General features: G+C 37.9%; 1 protein-coding gene across 1 annotated transcript in view; it reads right to left on the reverse strand.

Moving 5' to 3' along the window:
- Positions 1-2,985: 2,985 nt before the first annotated feature.
- The window catches only part of KCNK5 (potassium two pore domain channel subfamily K member 5), a 34,784-nt gene continuing 17,818 nt past the window's right edge, over positions 2,986-19,951 (reverse strand). The window contains exons 2-5 of the mRNA XM_042827823.1: positions 11,359-11,470; positions 9,844-10,010; positions 8,712-8,880; positions 2,986-8,058 (exon numbers count right to left, since the gene is read on the reverse strand). Of these exons, the coding sequence (XP_042683757.1) occupies positions 7,238-8,058; positions 8,712-8,880; positions 9,844-10,010; positions 11,359-11,470 (1,269 nt within the window). The 3' untranslated portion in view covers positions 2,986-7,237. The remainder of the gene's footprint in view (positions 8,059-8,711; positions 8,881-9,843; positions 10,011-11,358; positions 11,471-19,951) is intronic.

Here is a 19,951-nt window from a genome sequence, read left to right on the forward strand (position 1 = left end):
AAGAATCCATGGGATAAAAATTCACATTGACTTCATATAAGTTTTAAGACTTTCACTCCAGTTTCAGAATTCACATATTCAGAGTTTTTGTTCTGCTATCTCTATTGTTCCCAGTTCCGCGCTAATTTGAATAAAAGGTGGATAAGGCCTATTTTCCACAATTTCTTCATGCAGAAAACAACATAGCCAACAAAATACAAGGACTGCGTTGTCACCATCTTTTCTACACTTTTCGATGAGCAGCTAGGAGAGACAATAGGGAGGCAACTCCCAACACTTCATAAAAATAATTCTAAAAATAAAAACCTGTGTGTGTTTTATATATACATAACTGCTTCAGTTCACTTTAAAAAACAAACAAACAAAAAACCTAACTCTTTGAATTTACAAGTATTTCCACTGGAATACTTCTCATACATGAATAAATTACTCATATATACAAACACAGATAATTACTTAATTAGAAGGAGTTCTTGCTGTCGGCTGTAATTGGAAAATGGGACATCAGGAGTCCTTGCTAGCACATGCTACCTGACAGAGACTGCAGGACAGTACATTCCATCCCACCTCAACTCTCCTCTTCCAGACTAACCCTTGTGATTTGCAGTAGCAGATTTCCCTGGCCAGTGAGCTGAAGTATTTTGTGTGTTCCATTTTGGACCTCTGTGTTCCTCTCAGTTCCAGCATTGTATCTATGTTAGGAATATATCATCCAAGAAAATTACTACTTGAATTTGGTTTCATTTCAAGTCACAGAACCCCTTGCTTTGACACATTTGTGTTCCCACAAAGCATCACCCCCCCACACCAAATTCACACCCTAACAGTCTGGTTTTCTCGGGAACTAAGTAAAAAATCATGTCAATCAGGGTTGCTAACGCATCCCTAACCCCTTGCCTGCTGCAGATGCTGCATTGGCTGCACTGCAGCAGAAGGTATTTACCAATGTGAAAGTCAAAAGCAATCCTTTAGCAAGCCCTGTAGGTATCTCGTGCTATACAAGACTGATAGGTAATAAACATAACTGAGCAGAGGGGTAAACTTGGCATGGGTCTGCAAAGAAAAAACAAGACTGAGTGTTCGCTTCAGAGTGTCTATGATGGGTGCTGGGAAGACGCAAGAATCCTCCTCACTATCACTTGCATATAATAATATAATATGGCAGCCTGGAAATTGAACACAGGGAGTATAGGTGAGACCTGTGCTGCAGCAGGGCTGGGTTTGCTTCCTCCCACCCACCCATTGCTCCCCCTTGTTCCTCAGGAACAGAGGAACAAAAAAGGAAGATGAATAAAGAGGAGAAAAAGCCGGGGTCCACTGCAAAGCTAGGCAGGGTATGAGGAGGAGGCCAGCTAGTCTGCTTGCTGGTCAGAAGCATACTCTGTGGGATTTTTCTTGAAACAGGAAGAAGCCAAAGCCTAATGAACACTGTGGTCTGCCCAAGCCATTATTCCTAGATAATACAGTATTAATAACCTTACCAGGGAAAGCTTGAAGCTAAAGTTTAAAAACAAACACATAGAAAACTGCATGCTGAAAGGCACAAGGTGTAAAACGTAAATATAAGGCAACTCTTCCAGATCAAGCTGTAGGACAGGAGCCCTCCTCTGCCTTTCAGGTCTTTGCGTAATTGTCAAAAGAGATTCAACAGGCTCTTCTAAATTTTCATCCAGCTTCAGGAAATTGTCCTATAGAGACTGAGATAGCAATCCCTTGTGTAACAGAGCCCCAACCAGCAGCTTTCTGCCTGCTGTATCACTGTTTTCACCTTCCAGAATTAAAGGCGTGAGTTCTGAATTTCCATGAACTAAAGGTTGCTGGTATCACATTCCACCACACATTATAAAGACCTATGATATGTGCTCAAATTCAATTTTTTCTAAGTGTCAGCTGGTCCGTGATTATATCTATTAAGCTATTACGTTCAGAGAAACCCACAGCCAGCCACGGACTGTAAGAACAGGCACATAACAAATACAGGTTTATCCTGTTTTCCTACTTCTTGCTACCCTATCTCCTTGAAATTACTAACTCTCTACTAAAATACTGAGAGCTGTCTGTGAGCTCTAGCCTGCTGAGATCTGATAGAAATGTTATCAAGTACACATCAGACTATGCTATGCCCTACCGTGGGCATCATGAGAGAATCCCTACCTCCTTTTCTTTGGTTCTCACAGGCATCAGCCACCAATCTGGCATCTCTTCTTCCTCTCCCACTTGTTCTCTGCTCAGTGAGCTCTTCTGGGGACAGGGAGAAAACGCAAAGGTTGACTACCCTTACTCAAATCATGACAGCATCCACCTTTCTCTCCTGTACTTATGCATCTCCCACTGTTCCTAGCTCATGTCTCACTCCTTTCACCCCGTTGCCCAAAAGCTGTCTTTACTCCCTCAGGCTGAGGTTGGCCCAGTTTCTGCAGGTATCTCCGTCTCTATCATGTGCATCACTGAGTCACATTTCGTGACACATTAAGGCAAAAGGTTATCTATTTTCTAAGGCATTTTAAGGCAACTGTTGCACTTGAAACACTGTAAATGCTTCCAGACCTGCAGAATATGAACAGTTGCTAAAATCCTCGTGAAAATTCATTAACTGACACTCAGACATTTTAATGGCTCTGGGATGAAATGCAGACAGCAGTCACTCCTACTTTATCACACTGCTGATCAATGAAAACTTCCTGTCTCAGTATACCTTCTGTGAAAATAAACAGCCTTGTGAAAAACAGTGCCATAGAATAAACTTTCCTACCTTCTTCAATAGCTGCCCCAAATGCTTGTATTATATTTTGCTAAGTTGTATCTGTGTCAAACTGCAGACTAGATGCTACTGAACTGGTCACCAATATTCCTTGCTTTATCAGCTCCGTACGCCTTCAAGCTCTTCGGAACAGCACCAGTCTTACCTGTGAGGTGCATTACAAATACAGAGACATAAGAAGAAACTTCGTTTCTTGACTGCCATTCACCCCATGTCAGAGAAGGTAAATGTTAAAACTTTTATTGCAAAATATTAAAATAAATTACATTTTAAAAGACTTAGCAAATATTTACATACAGTGTGATTCCAGTGACAATCAGCAACAAAGAACAGACAGGCATATTATGGAGTGATAAAGAAAGAACTGTACAAACTTCAAAAGCCATATGAAAGACAAGCTTATTTTTTTTAAACATAAATCCATCACAAATGGAATGAATCTCAGGAGGCACAAAAATTACAAGTCTACAACAGAATTCTTGGTTTTCTGTTCAGGTCAACTGACTTGTATATTGCTTTTTGCTCTCCTCATCAGTAATGCTTGTCTGTTTCTACTTTATTCTCTCAGTTCAACTGGAGAAAAATATCTCACAATATACAACTGTGTCACCATGGATCTGTTATCAATCTATGGTTTTATTTCTGTATGTTTTCTGAAATCCATTGCCAGCAACAGATTCAAAAAGCACTAGTTCAGAAAAAAAGTAACACACCACTTCTTATATTTCCTTAGCAATTTCGTACCAGTGTCATCAGATATGTCAGATTGCCTGTTGTGAGATTCATATCTGAAAAAGCCACCCTTCTGCTAAAAACAGGCTTCAATAGCATAGGACAAATGCAAGAAGTGTCATGATGTCGTGAAGGGTGAAGTCACCTGGTCTATAATATTAAAAAGGACCTTTGTAGGAACAAATTTTTGTTGTCATGTTTCCAGATTTTATTTACTTATTAATAAATTGGCTTATCTTGGTAAAATTAGCAAGTTACTATTGTGGAAGTAGACCCATGCCTCACATGATGCAACTGAAAATACAATCTACTTGTAGGCAATAATCAGAAAGTTTTCAAAGAAGAGTTTTCACTTCTATTCATTTGTTTTCTATATTGCTTTTAAGTGTTCTGTTTTTTAAATTAACTCCTCTTTCAAGTAGGAGATCTACCTCACCTATAAAAAGTAATTACATTGCATTAAGAGATCGGCTAATTAGTCAAATGAAATCTTATGTGGCATTCAAAGAAAATGTTTCCAGATTGACCAGATAAATAAAATAACTACAAAGCTATATGAAGTAGCACTGGGGAGTTCATTCAAATTAACCAGAGGCACTTGGGAAGCTGAATAGCTCAAAATCCAGCCTGGACACTCCTCCACATCACTTTTCTCAAGACATGGAAGACAGGCAGACAAAAAACTTCTGGCATAGCACTTCAATACTTCTGAGATGGCACCATAATTTTAAAAACCCTGGGAAATGGTTCAAATTTGTGGAGAGAGCTAGTATGAAAACTGTGTGCCAAATAAAACCCTCCAAAACACTGAGAATAAGCAGGGCTTAACAAGACCAATTGTGTTGGCTCCTGTGTAAAAACGATTTGTTTTTCTCCCAGTAGCAGGACTGCATTAAGGCACGTGATGGGATGTCTTGAGAACAGTTTTGTGAGGTGTTTCCCCAAGAAAGTGGGAATTTTGTTCTTTTTAAAATAAATTTAAACCATTATTTTAAATCTCACTATATATACATACAGTCTACATTGACTACACTTGGAAAGGCCAAAGAGCCACATCTAGCTTGATAATACAAAACAGATACCAGCCATTCTCAGCTCTGGCACACAAGTGCAGCACTCTGCAACAGAGAATGGAGAGCTTGTGCTCCAGTGTGCAACATCCCTCCCAGTCAAAGCCCAGCCAAATGTCTGGGTTGTATTATGTCTGTATTGAACAGAAATTTATTCACTTACTTTTTTGAAATGAAGATCAAACCTTGACTATGCTTTTCCATTTCATACAATTTCAGCAAGCTTTTTCTCTCCTTATTGTTGTGAGCTTAATAATTGTTGCTAAAACTTCAATCTGCGCATCAATAATGGAAGACAAGTTGGAGAACAAAAAAGCTATATGGAGTGCTTTCTAATTTTCTTTAAAAAAAAAAGAAAAAAAAGAAAAAAAAAAGAAAAAAAAAAGGCTAGACTTGCTGCTGTATCAGGTATGCCTTCTTACCTAACATATCTTACAGCTACAAGGTACAGCTGTCAACCACGCTCCTTCAGATATAAAAGAAGTTGAAGGAGGGCTTGGAGTCATTTAAAAACAATGCAGAGGTGTGTACATGGTGGGGGAGTCAACTAGAATTAAACCAGAATCTTCTTGATAGCACAAGTCAAATTCATCCAGCCACCCCTACTCCAAATGGCAATAACATATACAGTTGGATTTGAAATTACAATCTCCCTTCACCAATCAAATACACATTAACATCTGACTCCAACTACATCGATGCCACATTTTTGTCAGTAAGACAGCTCACTTTCTATTTGAGAAATCTCATATATGTGGAAGATTAAAGACAGAATAAAAGAGAAAGACAGTCCCTTGTTTCACAGTCATGACTTCAAAACTTCTTGTCAGCAGGATATCCAGAGTGCCAGTTTCCAAAGGAGAGGCCAGCAATTGAAGCTGCAGCCAATATTCGCAGTTATTACAAAAGTCTAGTAATTAAAGATTAGCACTGCAAGATTCCATATGCTTTTCTTGCAAAGCTAGCAAGTCTGCCAGCATTACACTGAAAATGCGAATGAGACAACCTTTAACTGTTCACTGAACTTTGAAAACTTCAGGACATAGAGCAACGACATAAATACAGTGAAACTATACAAAATAACAGAACTTGACATACTAAGGTTCAAAGGCCTTGGCTATTTTCTGTTCCAAGTATATCAGATATAACCATAGTCAGTTCTTTTTGCCAGCATGCAATCAAGAACCATGTTTGTGAGAGCTGTCAGGGTTAATGCATGGTACAGAAAATGAAAGAAAAATAAAAACGATGGTATAATTTTCTTTGTAGCCAAAATAATTTGGGCTTAAACATTATTAAAAGAGATAAGTCCTTCTCAGTTAAAAGCCCATTTCCAACCCAAATTACTTTCAGGAGTTTAGAGCCAAAGTCCCATTTAAAAAGTGACTTAAGTTCTTAAGTCACTTGATCATATCACAGTTTTGCACAGGATTTGACGTTGTTCAGCCTTCTTGAAAGTAGGATAGAATAACCATTGCATATGCACATAGGTCAAGCTTTAAAACAAATCGAATAAGCAAATTATAATCAACTGTTTCAAAAATCATCTCTCATTCAAGTCTAGTCTGAAGTACCAAGGCTGGGAGGAACATCAAATAACAATACTGACTAACACACTGCACAGTTCAGCAGTAGTGCTACAGGTCTATTCTGACAGGCATTAGGGCGTTTGGAGAATATCTGTGTCTCCAAAGGCAATTTTTTACCCTCAGACGAACAGCATCACTGAAACTTCAACTGCACACACATAGATACTGTATAAAGTTCATTCAAGTATTTCCTCTAGGAAATGGACAGTGGAAGGACACTTTCAACATTAAGAAGTTGCATCTTGTTTGTGCTCCTACAGGCTTTGATCAGTAGGTCCTCCAGTCTCCTTACTCTTCAACAGTTCTGGGGCTGAGTTGCAGTTTAGCAGCCCAATTGGTAAGCTTCATCCCAGATATTTCTTCCTTGTTAGAGAGCTCCTTCTCAATCCATTCCATGGAATTTTAAATATTAATATTTTATTCACAAAATTGCAATTCATTATAATTTGGCAAGCACAGACATATTCTAGACAGATGTTTTAAAGCTTCCTCCTCAGTCTGCCAGCACACCTCAGCTCAGATCTGTTTGTCTCTAGTGTTTCATTTAAAGTTTCTCATCAAGAACAACTTGTGGTTTCACCATTTTTTGTGGTAACAACGAGTACCTTTTTTAAAAAGCAAACCTCTTGCTTCCATTTCTGATCAAAGCGTTACTTAGATCCAGGTTTTCAGAGGTGAAGGGCTAGTGGAGTAACCGAACACATTTGATGCCTGAAACAAACTCTTTGCAACTGTGTAGTTACACTCCCAAACTAATTAATTCCTCAATGAAATGCATAAACGCAGAGCAGGTCCAGTGTATTAACTAGTCCTTTTTTGTCTACTTTGTTTGAGAACCATAAAATTCCAAGAAGGAGTCAGACTCCTAATTCAACTGGTATTTTACAAGTTTTTTCAGATAAACATAGCAGATGGGCTCAGAAAGCAACTTAATATAGGAAAAAGGACACTGCAGGTTATTAGTTTGGGACTTGCTTTTGTTTTCAAAGAGACAGGAAAAGCTGCAAAAACAAGCTTTTCTCCTTGCTCTGTTAATTTCTTCGATATGCATTGATTATTTTCAGAAAACCACTACTAAGTTCACTTCACGTTGCAGCCTTTGCATTGCTTACTGTATTATATTCATTCATCAGCTGTTCATAAGGCACAGAAAGTTCTAGCTCATTGTTGGTAAAGGTAGATTCATCAGACGATGGGAATTTTACTAGGTTTTTTGCAATTTCAGGTTCCTCTACAATATTATCATCCATTGAGGATTTTGAAGTTTCCTCATCATCTGAGATATCTTCCTCTTCATCATCATCCTCATTTACAAATGTTATATTTGCATTCTCAAATATTAAGGGTCGATAGTCTCTGGAATCCCATACTTCACCTTCTTCTTCACTTATCCTGTCCAGCTGGTTTACAAACATGTTTCCTTCAATAGGACTGTCTCCAATACGTTTATCATGCAGATGTCTCAAAACATGACCATTTTGAATGTCCAGGGAAGACTCATCATACTCAAATGACTCTGACTTTGTGTAAGTCACCTGAGCATCTTTAATGGCATTCTGCATATTTTGTTTGGTATTTTCTACTTTAATAATCTTGTCATTGTTTGTCTTCAGGGCTTTCTTTCCAATTTGCTTGATAAGATCATTGTACGTCTCTTCCTTTTTCGAAAGGAAGCTGAAAATGTTCACATCCTTTGAGGTACCCATTTGAAGGGGTTTTTTAGACCGAGGATGGTTGTCAAATGACTCCTTTCTTTTTTTTCTCCGTTTCTTGATTGCTTTGTGGACTTCTACAAACATACTGACCTTCCAGTTGACAAAGAGTGAAAGCCAAGCTAGTCCCAGATAGATCCACAATTCCACAAAGTATCTATAAAGGGCATGATAGTTTGCATCTGGATTTACACCTAGAAAGAATTAAAAAAACAAGAACATTAGAAGCGGATTTGCAGCTGAGTTATTACCTGAGAAATACTCCATTCCACTCTAGCAGAACCTACTTCTTAAAACACTGCTTTGTGAAGTGGTGACCAGGGATCTGAAACCCTCTGACAATGTTGATTGTAGGTCTTCCACTTCTTAGCTGCATGTAATGTGACCATTGGACTACAATGTCAAATGGCAGCACACACTCCGTATGTTTGGAAAATTATAAGCATTCCCCCAGTCTTTAAAATACGGATATAGGCACTTGAGAAAAGGATTCAGCTTTTCCTGCTTATCTAGTTCTAGACAGCTGTCCAAAAATTATCATTTAAGAATGATATGCCCCTTTAAAGGTGCTTAACTGTTGTAGTAGATAGGAAAGCTTCATGCCTGAAATAAGAACCTAGGGAAGTTGAAAGGACTACAAACTCCAGAGCTTGCCTTCAGACTAAGTCCAGTAAAGGCCTTTTGTATCTAAGCCAAGATGGAAAAGCCAATTAGAGAAGTACATAGTTTTTATTGAGTCTTTTATTCAGAAAAAAGTGTTCTGAAAAGCTTTTTAGAATTTGAGTTTAGAAGCAGAATTGCCACACTGTACATGTAGTGAAACAACACATGAAAAATAATTACTTACCAGCAACAAAATCTCCAAATCCTATGGTAGTGATAGTAATGAAGGAGTAATAGAGACCTTCAATGTAATCCCATCCTTCAGTCACCATAAAGACGAAAGGAGGAATAACCAGATGGACCAAGACACCCCAAACAATGAAAATAGCTGTGCATGTAATTTGTGCTTTCCTCTGTAAAGAAAGAGGGAAGAGTCACACGAACAAATCTTATTTTCCATTCATGGCACTGAGCATCATGCAACAGTACCAGCCATTTCAGATTTTGTGCTAGAAGTTTATAAGTCATCACTAAAGGTCACTGACTGCTGTGAACACAACTGTATTTTAGTGAATACTATAGGTGATAGGACTGGATGATCTTGAAGGTCTTTTCCAGCCTTGGTGATTCTGTGATGTCCTACAACAGTGCACATAGATCAGAACTGTTTGTGCTGCCTTTCTCCTATTTACATTTCCTACCATTTGCCACTCATTTAACCTCTGCACAAAGCCTTCTTCACAAAGCTGGGTACACACATTCATTTCACCATCATACCCACACTTTCCCAGGTGCTAAACCTAGAAAATTCTAGCCATTTCTGAAATTAAGGCCTAAATCTATCCCACCCTGCTCCAGAAGCTCAGTTCTTGCATTCCCTCCCATTTTTGTGTGGTTATTAGAACTGAGATTAAACTCATCCAACATGAAAAACAAACAAAAAGAAAGTAATTGAGAACAAAATGTTTTTCAGCTGGTTCAGTGCATAACAGTAAAACGCTCGTGCTAGCATAAAAACCAAAGGTAGAAGCAAAGCAGGACAACTTACTTCCACACTACAGGAGCTTGCAAGGAATGTTTGTGAAACTAAAGCCTCATCTACAGCGATTCTATAGGTTTCTCATGCAGGGAGATGCATGTCTTCATAGAAGTCATATTATTAAACGCTTCCGCAAGATATCATTTGCTAAAAGTTCTGGTAGAATTAACATATCGGATCTAGCCCTTCTCAATTATTTCTACACAACAACATTCGGGAAATTCATATTGGTAACAGTGTCTGTTTATTACCACAAGAACATGTAAATTAAGGATAGTAAGCTTGATTTGTGCATCAAAAATAAACAGCAGGAAGATAAACAAGCAGAGGATCTTACCAGGCTTACTCCTCTTTTTGTCAGAAATTGGCCTAGCCTCTTGGCACGTCCTCCAAAGAACTTCCCCAGAGCACTGATCCACGTCAAGCACAGAGGAACTCCAAAGAGCCCATAAAATATGCAAAAGAGACGCCCAGAGGGTGTCTTTGGAGAAACATTTCCGTAACCTGAAAGAGATAAAGTATGTGCATGGCCTGTTCTTGTTGCAGAGAATTCAAGGCAATTCTACCTATACATTAAACAACACTGCGTGGGCTTCTGCTGTATCAGATGCTCCTTACTTCATCATATACAAGAACATTAGTCTATTCCAGCTGCTGATTTCCTGAATTTGGATGCCTTCCAACATTACTCCAGAAAATGTGTATTCCATTAGAGGAGGCTGAGAGAAGTACCACATTTTAAGTGCTCCCTGGATAGCATGCATCTTTTTCTTGACAACATGAGATAAACACGAGAAAAAAAACCTCATCCCAAAACCTCTAATAAGATTTCCCAACCATAGGCAGCATTTAAGGTTGAGTTTGAATCAACATTATGAAATGAAATTCACCCTGAAGTAAGCTTTCACGTGAAAGATCCATTCTGCACATTTACATTATGGCTTGGTGCCTTCCCAAGGTAAGGGTTTGAGTTAAGTGAGATGTGTGTTGTGACACTTCAACTCAGGCTCTAAAATCAGGAACCTAGTTTATGAACTTCTGCCAGAGTTTTCTTGTATAGCTGTGCTCCTGACTTCAGCTTTGCGTCATAAATTAAGTTATAAGCTGGGTATTGACAGCTTCAAGTAATAAATTAAAACACAGTGCTATATATGACCTAGAAGTAAGACTTCCATTTACACCAACCTCCAGACTCCTCTCTCTGGTTGATTTGCATTCCTGGATTTATTTTTATTTTTTTAACATTGTAGGTGTAGGAAGGGTGTAACAATAACTTCTAGCAAAAAAAAAAAAAAAAAAAAAAAATCTGTAGAAGCAGATGGCAGATGATTTTCAGCTCTGAAAATCTGTGTGTTAAATGCAGAGGATTTTATAAGCACAAGACACAGTCCTTGTTCTTTGCTTCCTTTTAGAGCTGGATTAAAAACAGTCTAGGTTGTTCTGAAAGCCAAGAATACTGCTAATTCAATAGCATATGAAGATTCATGTGAGCAACAGGACAGTTATGCAAAAAATCTGAGATGCACATGCTTTAAGTTAATATAAAGTCTTATAACAGTTTTGCTTAGGGATTTTATGATTTGTTAATTTAAGCATATTTATGAATGAAGCTGCAGTGACAGCAGTCAACTCCAACAGCTCTTGAGTCTTACTTATTAGAGAGAATACTCATGGGTACAGAAAAAGCGTAAGTGCCAAAAGACACTTTTCCTCTACAAACCTGCCTATGAACACATGTACTCTATGCAACTCCAGCCATATCAAGTTAATCCAGAGACTAGCTTGACACAGAAATGGAAGTGTACGAATACACTGGAGCATAAGGAAAACAGTTAGCAAAGTTTATACTTACCGATCGTAGTGATTACAGTAGCAGCAAAGATCACAGCATTAGGCCAGTTCCAGTTGTTGAAAGTGTTGTTCCCAGTGATGGCAACTCCCTGATCAGCAGCATTTGATACAACCTGAAAAACAAACAATAAGCAACTCTTTACAGTCATTCTTGGGAAATCCTGGCAGCCTGAAACAGAAACGTTTCTGTCCCTCGGAGGTTTTCTCCCTTCATTTGTACTTGAAGAATGATCACATAAGTCCTTGTTTTTTGTGAAGGCCTGCCTAATATATTCACTAAATATAATTTTACGTAATTTTAAAAATTAGCTTCAGTTAGCAAGATGTAATACTCCGACATTTAAATAGGGGCTTTAATTAGAGATTAGCTCTGGTTTAACCTAAATGGATCTCTTCCAGAAATTCAACAATCCTCCAGACTGACCTAGCATTTAACATTTATCATAGTCCTTGAACGTGGCTTAACATTTGAGACATCTTCAGAACTACTCTCCTTTTCAAAACTGTTACCTAAGTCCCATAAGACTTGAGTATAAGCAAGATGTCATAGAATCCTTGATAAAGACTGTGTAAGTAATGTTACCTTACGTGTTGTCCTCGGCAAAGTCAGGCCATCTATAAGTCAATGTAAATACATTTTTCAGACAAATTAACACTTTCGCGAAGTATTTCATGCAAGAGAACTCTAATTGTCTTTGAATTCAGTTCTTTTTCATCTCATCTTTGTATCTGCAAAGCATTTGTTTCCAGCATTTTGGGGAAGAAAGTGATGTTATTGGCATTTTCACTGATTTAGTAAGGGTGGTTTTTCAACATGCATTCAGATCTTTGGGTGCTGAAAAATTATTAACTGTCTTCGCCTTTGGTAAGAAGAGACTTGGAAGATGTAGCCTCCCTTGGCTTTCTAGAACTTAACTACACAAAATGCTCTGATACAAGAACCTGATGATTTAGTACAGAAAGTCAAAGCTTAAATCAAAATCTCACATCTTTCTGATTTAGACATTCTAACTCCCTGAACTGAGAGCATCAGTTTATTACATTCTCTTGAAAAATCCCAAGTTATTTATATCTTTCCTCTGTCACATTGTGCTGCTGTTAAAGCTCTCCCAGGCTGCTCTGCTTTTTTCCCTTCAGTGTAAATTGACATGGCCAAACCAATACTCAAAGGCTACATACAGATAAGTAAAAAGCCCAAACAGCTGATTCACAATATCATTCCACTTCTCACCTCTCTCCCTTGATAAGCATTGAACACAGAAACTTTCTCAAGCTAAATACCTTTTAACGCAACAGGTGAGATTTACCTTAAACTGGTAAGAATTTATACAGGTACGTACAAACAGCCCTTCCTTTATTTGCCCCTTCCTTCCTTCCTACTTGATTACGATCTAATCTTGGACCCAGAAGAGACTCAAAACAAAGTTCAATTGCTACTAGAAACATATACAAGTTAGCACAAGTTTTAATTATTCTTGAGACTTATTACATTTCACCACCCTTCCACTGTAATAAAAATGCCCTCAAAGAGAACATGCTGTACATATACAAGATGCAAACAATTTAATTAAAAATGCACTTTCAACATACAAGCCATTATAGAAGATAAAAGGATGAGCATTGAAAGTGAATAAAGGTACAGAATTAGACCTTTCTGCCAGGAAATTGAACGTGTATGTAAGGCTGCCTGCAGTCTTTCCATAGCCAGCAGGCTCTGGACAGAAAAGGATGCAGACAGAATTCTCACTAATGAAGTCATTCATCATAAGAAAGTAGTGCTGAAGAAATAGCCGTAAAACAGACTTGTTTGAGAGCAGAAAAAGTGAGCCACCCTCTTCCAAAAATATTTGAGTCAGCTATGAGAGACCACAAGAGTTTAGCTAGCAGAGACCAAAGTAGCTTCATTAATTCCTGCGGTTTGCAAACGAATTACCTGAAAGTCCCCAAAAACATTCAAAACACCTGATAGACCTCTCATCCCTTAAAAGAGGACTTGACTTCTTCCATTATCCAGCAGACCTCCGCAATGTTATATCAAACACGATTTCTCCAGTTATTTTCCATGCTATTAGCTCACTTGGATTTTATTATTATTTTCTCACAGAGCAACTGATCTCATAAGAGACACACTGAGGTATCTGTTTTCATTGTCATTGGGCCATTATCTCATTGCGCTACTCCACCTTCTGATCACGAGCTCAGTTTCCCACTACGCACTTACAGCTACTTTAAGATCTGCCAGTGATTGAGGTCTAGAGTTATAAAGAGGCTCAGACTCAAGGGAGAAAGCTGCTGGATTGATTAGCTGCCCTTCACATCCAGCCTGTAAGCATTTTGGGGTAGAGATGGCAAGCTATCTGAGCTTTATAAACACTACATTTTTACAGGCTCTCTAATGATCAAGTTGACTCAAGATTTACCAGAAATCACTAGGACTACTTTGTTAAATCTCCTGTAACTTGAACAAAGGTGTTCACCTGAGATACTTTGGGAACATGCCACTTGCATCCACTCCACACAAATAATGGTATGACTGAGAAGTTCTAAAAACAACCTTAAAATAGAGAAAAGAAGCCTTGGCCCCAAATGTATAGATATGTTCCTACCTCTCTTAGTTGTACTTCTGTGTCGGCTGCTTAGGGGCAAGCCCAGAACAACGACAAGGTCTTCCCAAACTGGGAAGACACATGCTAAGATACTAGATACTAAGGTAAGCTAAGCTAAGATACTACATCTTCAAATAGCCTTTTTCCTACTGGCCTGTGTCAAAGTTTGCTAGAGAAAACCAGCAGCTTTTGCACTTTAAGTTGGCATGATTTCATATTTGGAGTGAAATTTGAGACACTGTATAAAAGGTTGTCTAGATCCAAAACGATAAGCAATAGGAAAACAGAGGACTACTGAGATACTTGTGGTCAGATGAATTAAAGAGACAGGAAAAATAAAAAGGCTATATGAAGTTGAGCAATTGATCCTGCCCCATAGACACCTTATCACGAACAAAAGGAATAGCCAGACACCGTTCAGTGCCAAGTCTCTGACGAAGCTGAAGCCTCCTGTGTTGTTCAAAGTATTCCTTAGAGATCTGACACACAACCTTACTGGTGGCTTAAAAGTTCTCCCAGTGGTACGAACGATTTTCTTTTACACACACTAATTGTTTCACCATAAGCAACGAGAAGTAATTGAACCATTAAGCCTGAAATGGTTCATCCTACTCTCAAGAGCTTTATCGTGTCTTCCCTACATAAAGGGCTGGGGCATCCTAGAGCAGACCCCATAAAAGCAATAAATGATGTGTCTGTTCGGTTCTCCTGAGCTTTGTCCCACTTCCAACTCCAAAGGAACATGAAATCATTTAATTTCTTTAATCTATGGGGTAAACTCTTGACACACAGAGGAACACTGAGAACTATTAACCTACCATGCAGATCTTCCTACAAAACATGGAGCTTCAGCAGCAATCTTATTCTTCTGTAATGATATCCACATCCCTTATGTAATTTGTAGAGGACCAAAAGCAGTACGGTAGTCATCAAATCATAGGTATGTATAATACTGACAACTCAGCCAAGTATAATAAAATTGTCCAGAGTCACAGGAGTTGGATTCATAACGATCATATGAAAATCCATATTGTTATTTTTAAATCAAAATAACAGGATTTGAGCCCTGGCAATCACAGCATTGATGTATTGACTTTGATTTCACACAAGGCATTTCAGCAGAAGCATAATCTCTTCTGCTGGTCAAATACAGATGCAAAACTTAAAGCCACATCTGTTTATATGCATATTCTTTCCGCAGTGTTTGAGAAGGCTACAGCTGTGATGTGATTCCCAAAACACAATACTCAACAACGCTGGTCATGGGTTTTGTTTTGTTTAAAGAAAACAAATTAAAAAAGTAAACAAAAAAACTCTGTGCTGGTAAAGCCTTTGCAAAGAAGGATCTGAAATGTGCAATGAATTATAAAGGCACAACTCCAATATACAAACCAGAATTCATAAGGAAACTGATCACCCATCAACCTCCAAGAAGTCCATTTAAATGCCAGGTAATACCAATGGAGAGGCTTGAATTCTCAGAAGTATGAGTGACATTCATAATATATGCATAGACAAAATAAGTTGTTGTGACTACATCCAGCACCTGAAAACAAATAGGAAAAGTGGTACAAGAAGTTGTATGAACATTTTACACAGCTTGCAAAATAAAGAAAGGGCTTTGGATCTCTCAAAAAAATGAATAAATACATCCATGCCAAGCAAAATGTATACCCTTTCTATTTGTCTCCTGTGGTTTTTGCAGTTACATAGCTACAGCTATAAAGTTACAGTAGCAGTCAGCTGTTTAGAATAATCAGATTTTATGCAATCAAAACATATTTAATTGTTAATGCTTATCTTTACAATAACAATAATAAAAAAATGAGTCAAGACAGATCCATATTACAAGATCTGGCTCATGTAGATAATATTGTTTTAGGATTACATGTAAATAGAGAAAAGAAGTGCTCTCTGTCATTCCTTTTCAAGAAAACGTTTGCGTGTGGTCACAGCTAGGTTGACAGAACTTCCTTGAACTCCTTGCTTAAACAGACAATACAGACACCATGGCCAGAAACGTCCTGCTCTGTTTGGCATATTGCACTTGGACACATGCTTGCATATTAAAAGCAGCAGAAGCAATTTCAAGAGCACAGCCTGAATTTGTAAGTAATTTACAGCTAGATCAAAATTAGCATGTTAACAGCCAAATTAGGAATATGCCTGACTGGCAGCTATCACTGCTTCTCTATAGCTATAGCTCATGGATCCAGTTTTAAAGCAACCAGCAAAGATTTTGTAAACTATTGTTCTGAAGCAGAAAATGTCAAGATCTGTTATTGTAAGCAATATCAGTTAAAGAAGAGGGGAAAAGAAAGAAAGAAGAAAAAAAGAATAGATTTAAGCCAACTGTCTCCACTTCTCTCCTTCCCCATGCTGATGTGTCCTGATTGAATGGAGGATGCTGCACATCAGAGAAAATACTTTCCTTAGTAAAGTATCTTGGCAGCAAGGGGTTTGGGTAAGGAAAGGGAAAGTTAAGCCAACTATGCAACTAATGGTTTTACCAACACGTACGATTCGGAGCAGTGTTTTTCCTCAGTCATTTTTCCTGTCTGGATATATACAAGCAGTGATTTTTGAAAATTTTCAGTTGAAGTTCTCCAAAATCTTCATATCAACCTATATATTCTTGAAGCTAAAATGTTTCATGCCAGCTTTCACTTTCAAAAATAGTTGCACTACTAAAGGTAGTCATAGACACAACATGGCAGAGCTGCAGAGAGATTGGAGAATAAACACGAGGTTAAACAACCTGACTTAGGTAGCTCAAAAGGCAGCTATTCTGATCTTTAGTAGGGCTGCTGTGTACAGTGAAATCAGAGCTCGTCACTTCTGGAAGACAGAAGACATTCTTCCAAAGCGCATCATCGAGAATACAAAGCAGCAGCACTCCATTTGGACATTTGAACATTTCTGCCAGCTATTCAGCATTTGGCACATTCTGTACTTAATCCACTTAGATTGGGCGTACGCAGCAAACTACGGTTGTAAATGTTCCCCCTATAGAATAGCTTTAAGTCAGCAGGAAAGTACAGACTCATGACTTCTGCCATCCATTTATTCCACCCCTACCAATACTGTAATGACAGGCTTATCTTGATAGCTCACTTGAACTCCTAGTTCCCGGCAGACCAAACAAGCTGGCATATGACCAGAGCCAACACAACAAGCCTTTCAGACTGCCTTAGCCACTTGACAGTCTCTGCAGGACTATGGTAACCAGTAGGGTTTGGGATGGTTGACCTGTCATTTCCTTCTCAGCGTTATCTGCATCTGCAATATGAGTTTCATGTTTGTCAGGACAAGAACCACGCCAGATGTGAAAAGAAGACTTTTAGCTGAGTCCTGGATTTCCTACTTCACTTCTGTGGGGAATGGTTTGCGACCTTTTTTGTAGAAAGAAAAATAAGACATGTGAACCATATTGTCTCGATCTAACAGGCAACACCCTTGTGTCTTGCTAACCTGTGAAAGTTTTACTGTCCTTTATTGACCTATGCAGAGAGTAAAGTTAGAAGGTGCAGGATATGAGTCAGCAGCACCTGCATCAGAAGGATGGTGAGAATGAATCAAACAATAAAAATTCCATGTTTATTAACGAGAACATCAGATAACTACACAAGCCCAAGTCAGGATGAACTGAGCATATGCATGTGAATCTGCAGGTTAATTCAACTGCTGTGCATGGCATTTCTTCCTACTAAGAGTTGCCAGGTTCTCTGCTCTGCTCTCATGCACATCCTAGCATTTGTGTAATCTATTTTAATGAATGTAAGACTCAAAGTCAAACGGGAAGTTTTAACAACAGCAGTCATCTATCACAAAACAAAAACTGAAATTCAATCAAGAAATCAGAAGTAGTAATTGAGGGAATAATGTTAGATTACTTCTAGAAAAACAAAAACCACAACTCTGACCTTTAGTGTTGGCAGATGTAAATAATGAACTTAAACAACCACATACATTAACATTACCTGAAAACTAAAGAGATCAATACTGACACATAGGATTCTCTCCCCTCTTGTTTTTGTTCTAGCCGAATTCATAGCCAAAATCAAACTCTGGAAAGCAAGTGTTAGTCCCAGTGTTTACATTCATATATAGAGCAACTACAAATAGCATGAGACACATGCTATTTGTTTTTCCCCTTGCTGTCATATACTGCCTTTAAAAATGCTTTATTAAGTGTTACTGCAAGTAAAAACTTTTTTTTTCTTTTTTCTTTTTTTTTTTTTTTTTTTTGCATTTTTAAAATCAACAGTTAATCTTATAATACAGTTCCCATGAAAGGGCAAACTCTTGAAAGTTACAACTTGGAAAAAAGAAAAATACTGGCAAAATATGAGTTTACATACTTCCATAGAGGATTTTCTTTCCAGCAATGCCAAAATTTAATCCTGAACAAGATTGGGTTTCCGTACACCTACTGACACAACATAACAATGTTATATTCTCAATTTTCCATAAACTATAAGCTCTCCTTAACTCTTCTTCTTACCCACTTCAATATATCAGTGGATTTAAAAACAAACAAACAAAAAAAAAAAAAAAAACACTTTTATAGTTGTCTTTTGTTATTTAAATTCACTAGAGGTGAATTTAAATGATCCACTGATATTAGCATGCAAAACGGAAGGGTACATATATCAGTCAAACTTACTGTAGATACTACACTTTAGCCAAGAAGATTGTAAAACAGGACTGAACTTGCTCTTTGGAAAAAGTTTAACTAATCTTGTTGATTCTTCATTTACACAGGCAGCTTCTCAGTGTTTCATGCTATTTGTGCAACAGTGCTTCCCATGTACATATTAATTGCAGATCCTAGACACCCTACAGTTGTTATTACTTTCCCTTCATTACACTTAACTTTGGTCTGTCAGCAACTTGGACTTCCATCTAAGCATACTTTTTCTTACCTAATAGAGCCTCCAGCACACGCCACTTCATACAGTGCTGTCCCTACATCTAAGCCTGATATTTAAAGAATGCATGTAAATACATGCCTGATCTTCATTTTGCATAGTTTTGTTACATAACAAAACAGCAAACCAAATGGTGTTTTCATCTGTTCATTTAGAATACAACACACCCAGAGGGCCTTCTTGATTTACTAATGAGCTTGCTTTGTCATAAATCTTTACAGATTTTTTTGAAGGAATAAATGCATAGTGGGGAAACTCCTGTTCTTAGACCTTTATGTGTCTTACAGTAATTGGTGCTTTTTTTTGTGGCTTTTTTTTTTTTTTTTTTTTAAATCAGACTTGCTGGTGTTATTAGATGGAGAAAGAACAGAGTGGGTTGCACTGTCATTAGCTGGACTTTGAAATCACACAAATTCCAATGAGAGTAATTAAGTTCACACCATGAAGCTGGCCACAGATTAGAGTAGTTGATTCCTTTACATTTATTGACTAGCAAAGTAAGCAGAACAGGGTGTCCAGTAAGAGCACTTGAAGACTATGGTGGTTTACACAGTTAAGAATACAAGATAATACAAAACAGAAATGGTCTTTAGAAGAGGGAAAACACTCATAATAAGGGACTGCATTGCTGTAAGGGAACCCCATGTATGTCCTCCAAAGACATGACTGGACTTGAAGACCAGAAAGTACTCCAATCAAATCCTTACATATCTTTTGTCTTGGAAAATACTGCTATTTGTTGTAGTTCTCAGGAAGCTTAACATGAGGTTTATGTAGGTGTTCAGAACTGAGGAAGAATATAGAAATATCTCAAAGCAAACCAAGGTTGCTGAACAAATACATTATGATGACTATGAGAAAGCGACAGTTCATTGGACAAGCTAATTCATTCCTATTTGCACCTGAAATTACAATGGGTTAGCTGTTGTTTTCTTTTTTTTTTTTTTTTTTTTTTTAAATTCACAATAACCAGTATGCATAGAAAGGATTTAAAAATGAACATTCTTGCTACTGGTAGAAAACCACTGCATACAGACTTTCAAGAATATAGGGCGTG

This window comes from Centrocercus urophasianus, unplaced genomic scaffold (assembly GCF_019232065.1).
Source record: "Centrocercus urophasianus isolate 14NV4802_14NV808 unplaced genomic scaffold, USGS_Curo_1.0 seq_10, whole genome shotgun sequence".
In the NCBI taxonomy this organism is placed as follows: Eukaryota; Metazoa; Chordata; class Aves; order Galliformes; family Phasianidae; genus Centrocercus; species Centrocercus urophasianus.